At 54.4% G+C, this 2,268-nt stretch overlaps 1 protein-coding gene across 1 annotated transcript; it reads right to left on the bottom strand.

Moving 5' to 3' along the window:
- Positions 1-1,062: 1,062 nt before the first annotated feature.
- On the bottom strand, positions 1,063-1,692 carry LOC116015880. The gene has a single exon (XM_031256047.1). It carries the CDS (start codon positions 1,690-1,692, stop codon positions 1,063-1,065), a length of 630 nt encoding a protein of 209 aa, XP_031111907.1.
- Positions 1,693-2,268: the final 576 nt, after the last annotated feature.

The raw sequence follows: 2,268 nt of genomic DNA, 5'->3' as shown, positions 1-2,268 counted from the left end.
TAGGAGTGTAGCCATTTAAATGAGGCGGGCTAGGGTTATGAGGTCAGCTGTAGAGGACTCGGAGGTCGGTAGGAGAAGTGACCTGGAGGTCAGCCGAAGAAGTGGCCCGGAGGTCGGCCGCGTGTCGACCCGCGGGGGTTAGCCGAGCGGTAACTCCGTGATTTTGAAATTTCGTTGCCCCACGACTTCATTTGAGGCTGTTGTTCGAGGGGTTGGCCATAGAGGCTCTTTGAGAGGTTGACCTGAACAACCCTCTTCTCCCTCCCGCAAACAATAGTAAAATGAGTGTAAGGAAATTTGCTATTTTATTATGGAATGCAACTTAAGGGGACGGACCCCCTTACAACAGAGTGTTTATTGGTAATACTTAAGCAAGTGTTCTGAGTTCCACACTCTCTCTACGTCTTTACCCTTCGGGGTCTTCAGCTTGTAGCTACCGGGGCGGACCACGGCCGAGACAATGTACGGACCCTCCCATCTCTTTGCTAGCTTGCCGCCCTCTAGAGGTTTGCTGGCCTCGCGACGTCTTAACACGTAGTCGCCGACCTGGAAGTAGCGGGGTCGGGCTCTTTTGCCGTGATACGCCTTGGTTTGCCTCTGGTAATTCTCAGCGCGGACCATGGCGGCTTCTCGCTTCTCGTCGATCAGGTGGAGGTCGACCCAATGGTGTTCGTCGTTACTCTTGGGGTCGTACTCCTCGCCTCGCCGGGTCGAAATGATGACCTCCGCGAGGGCTCGAGCATCAAACCCGTAGCATAGTGCGAACGGGGTCTCACCTATTGCCTTTTGCGGGATAGTGTGATATGCCCATAGAATCGCTTCCAAGTTCTCGACCCATGCTTCTCTAGCGGCTTCGAGGGTCTTCTTTAAGCCATCCACTATCGTGCGGTTAACATTTTCTACCTGGCCGTTCGCTTGGGGATAGGCCACCAGGACCTGGCTATGAGTGATATGCCATTTGAGACAGAACTGTTTGAATTCCCTCCATTCAAATTGGCGGCCGTTGTCGGAGATTATTTGCATCGGTAGTCCAAAATGACACAGTATGTTTGAGTAGACAAACTATATGCAACGGATGCTGGTGATGCTGGCTGGGGGTTCAACTTCCACCCACTTCATGAAGGAGATTACCGAGCTGATCGGGGTATAGTTGGTGGCAGGTCGACCCGGGCCGACCTGGAATTGCTGGCAGGTTGAACAGTTCCGTGCATAGTCCGCACACTCCTTCGCCATCCCGGGCCAAAAGTACCCTTGGAGGATAGCCCGGTAAGCCCATTGGTGGGCTGCGCACGTACCTTCATGAATTTCCTCGATGAGTGCTCTGGCCTCATCCGGATATAAACACCTTAACAAGGCTCCGTTGTAGGATCTTTTGTATAGCACGTCCCCAATGAGCTCGTAGGTCAGAGCTCGCTTCTTAGCCGCCTTAGCTTCAGCCACATCGGGGGGTAGCGCACTCGTCCTCATATACTGCACGAGGTGGTCCAACCAACACGAAGGTCGGCTTTGTATGGGTAGGACTGGGTACGCCTCCAAACTTGACTTTTGGAGGTCCTCTATCCGGGTGATTTTGGAGATATACTCCGGAGCTCCCTGGCTGAGCTTGGAGAGCATATCCGCCTCAGAGTTCTGCTCCCTCGGGACCTGTAGGATCTCATGCTGGGCGAGTCGTCCCAATACTCGAAGCACCATGTCACGGTACCGGATCATTTTCTCGTGCTTCGAACTCCCTGGAGACCTGGCAGACCACCAGCCGGAAGTCACATCTGATCTTCAGCTTTTTAGCCCTCATGCCAAGTGCGAGTTGGAGGCCACCTAACAGCGCCTCGTACTCGGCCTCATTGTTGGACAACTTGAAGTGGAAACGGAGCGCATAATAGGCTCGAAAACCCTCCGGAGTCACCAGGACGACCCCGCCTCCACACGCCTTGCTGCTCGAGGACCCATCAGTGGACAAGGTCCACCACTCTTCATCTGTGCTTCTTGCCTGTTCCGTGGCGCCCCGGGCGGTGCACTCGACTATGAAGTCGGCGAGTGCTTGCCCTTTGATGGTCAGCCTCGGCTTGAAGTAGATGTCGAACTGGCTGAGACGCATGGACCACTTCACGAGTCGACTCGCCGACCCTGCGCCTCGTAGTACCGCCTCCAAGGGTTGGTTAGTGAGTACATGCACTGGATGGGCTTGAAAATAGTGGTTCAACTTTTTTGCTGTGGCATCCACCGCGAATATGGCCTTCTCTGTCGGTGAGTATCTGAGCTCGGCACCTC

Source organism: Ipomoea triloba, chromosome 4 (assembly GCF_003576645.1).
Source record: "Ipomoea triloba cultivar NCNSP0323 chromosome 4, ASM357664v1".
Classification (NCBI taxonomy): Eukaryota; Viridiplantae; Streptophyta; class Magnoliopsida; order Solanales; family Convolvulaceae; genus Ipomoea; species Ipomoea triloba.
The sequence above is the reverse complement of the archived record's forward strand: the minus strand, read 5'-3'. Positions and strand labels throughout refer to the sequence as shown.

What these genes read in the sequence shown, in the direction of transcription:
- LOC116015880 (XM_031256047.1), bottom strand. Translation starts at nt 1,692, where the DNA reads ATGGTGCTTCGAGTATTGGGACGACTCGCCCAGCATGAGATCCTACAG.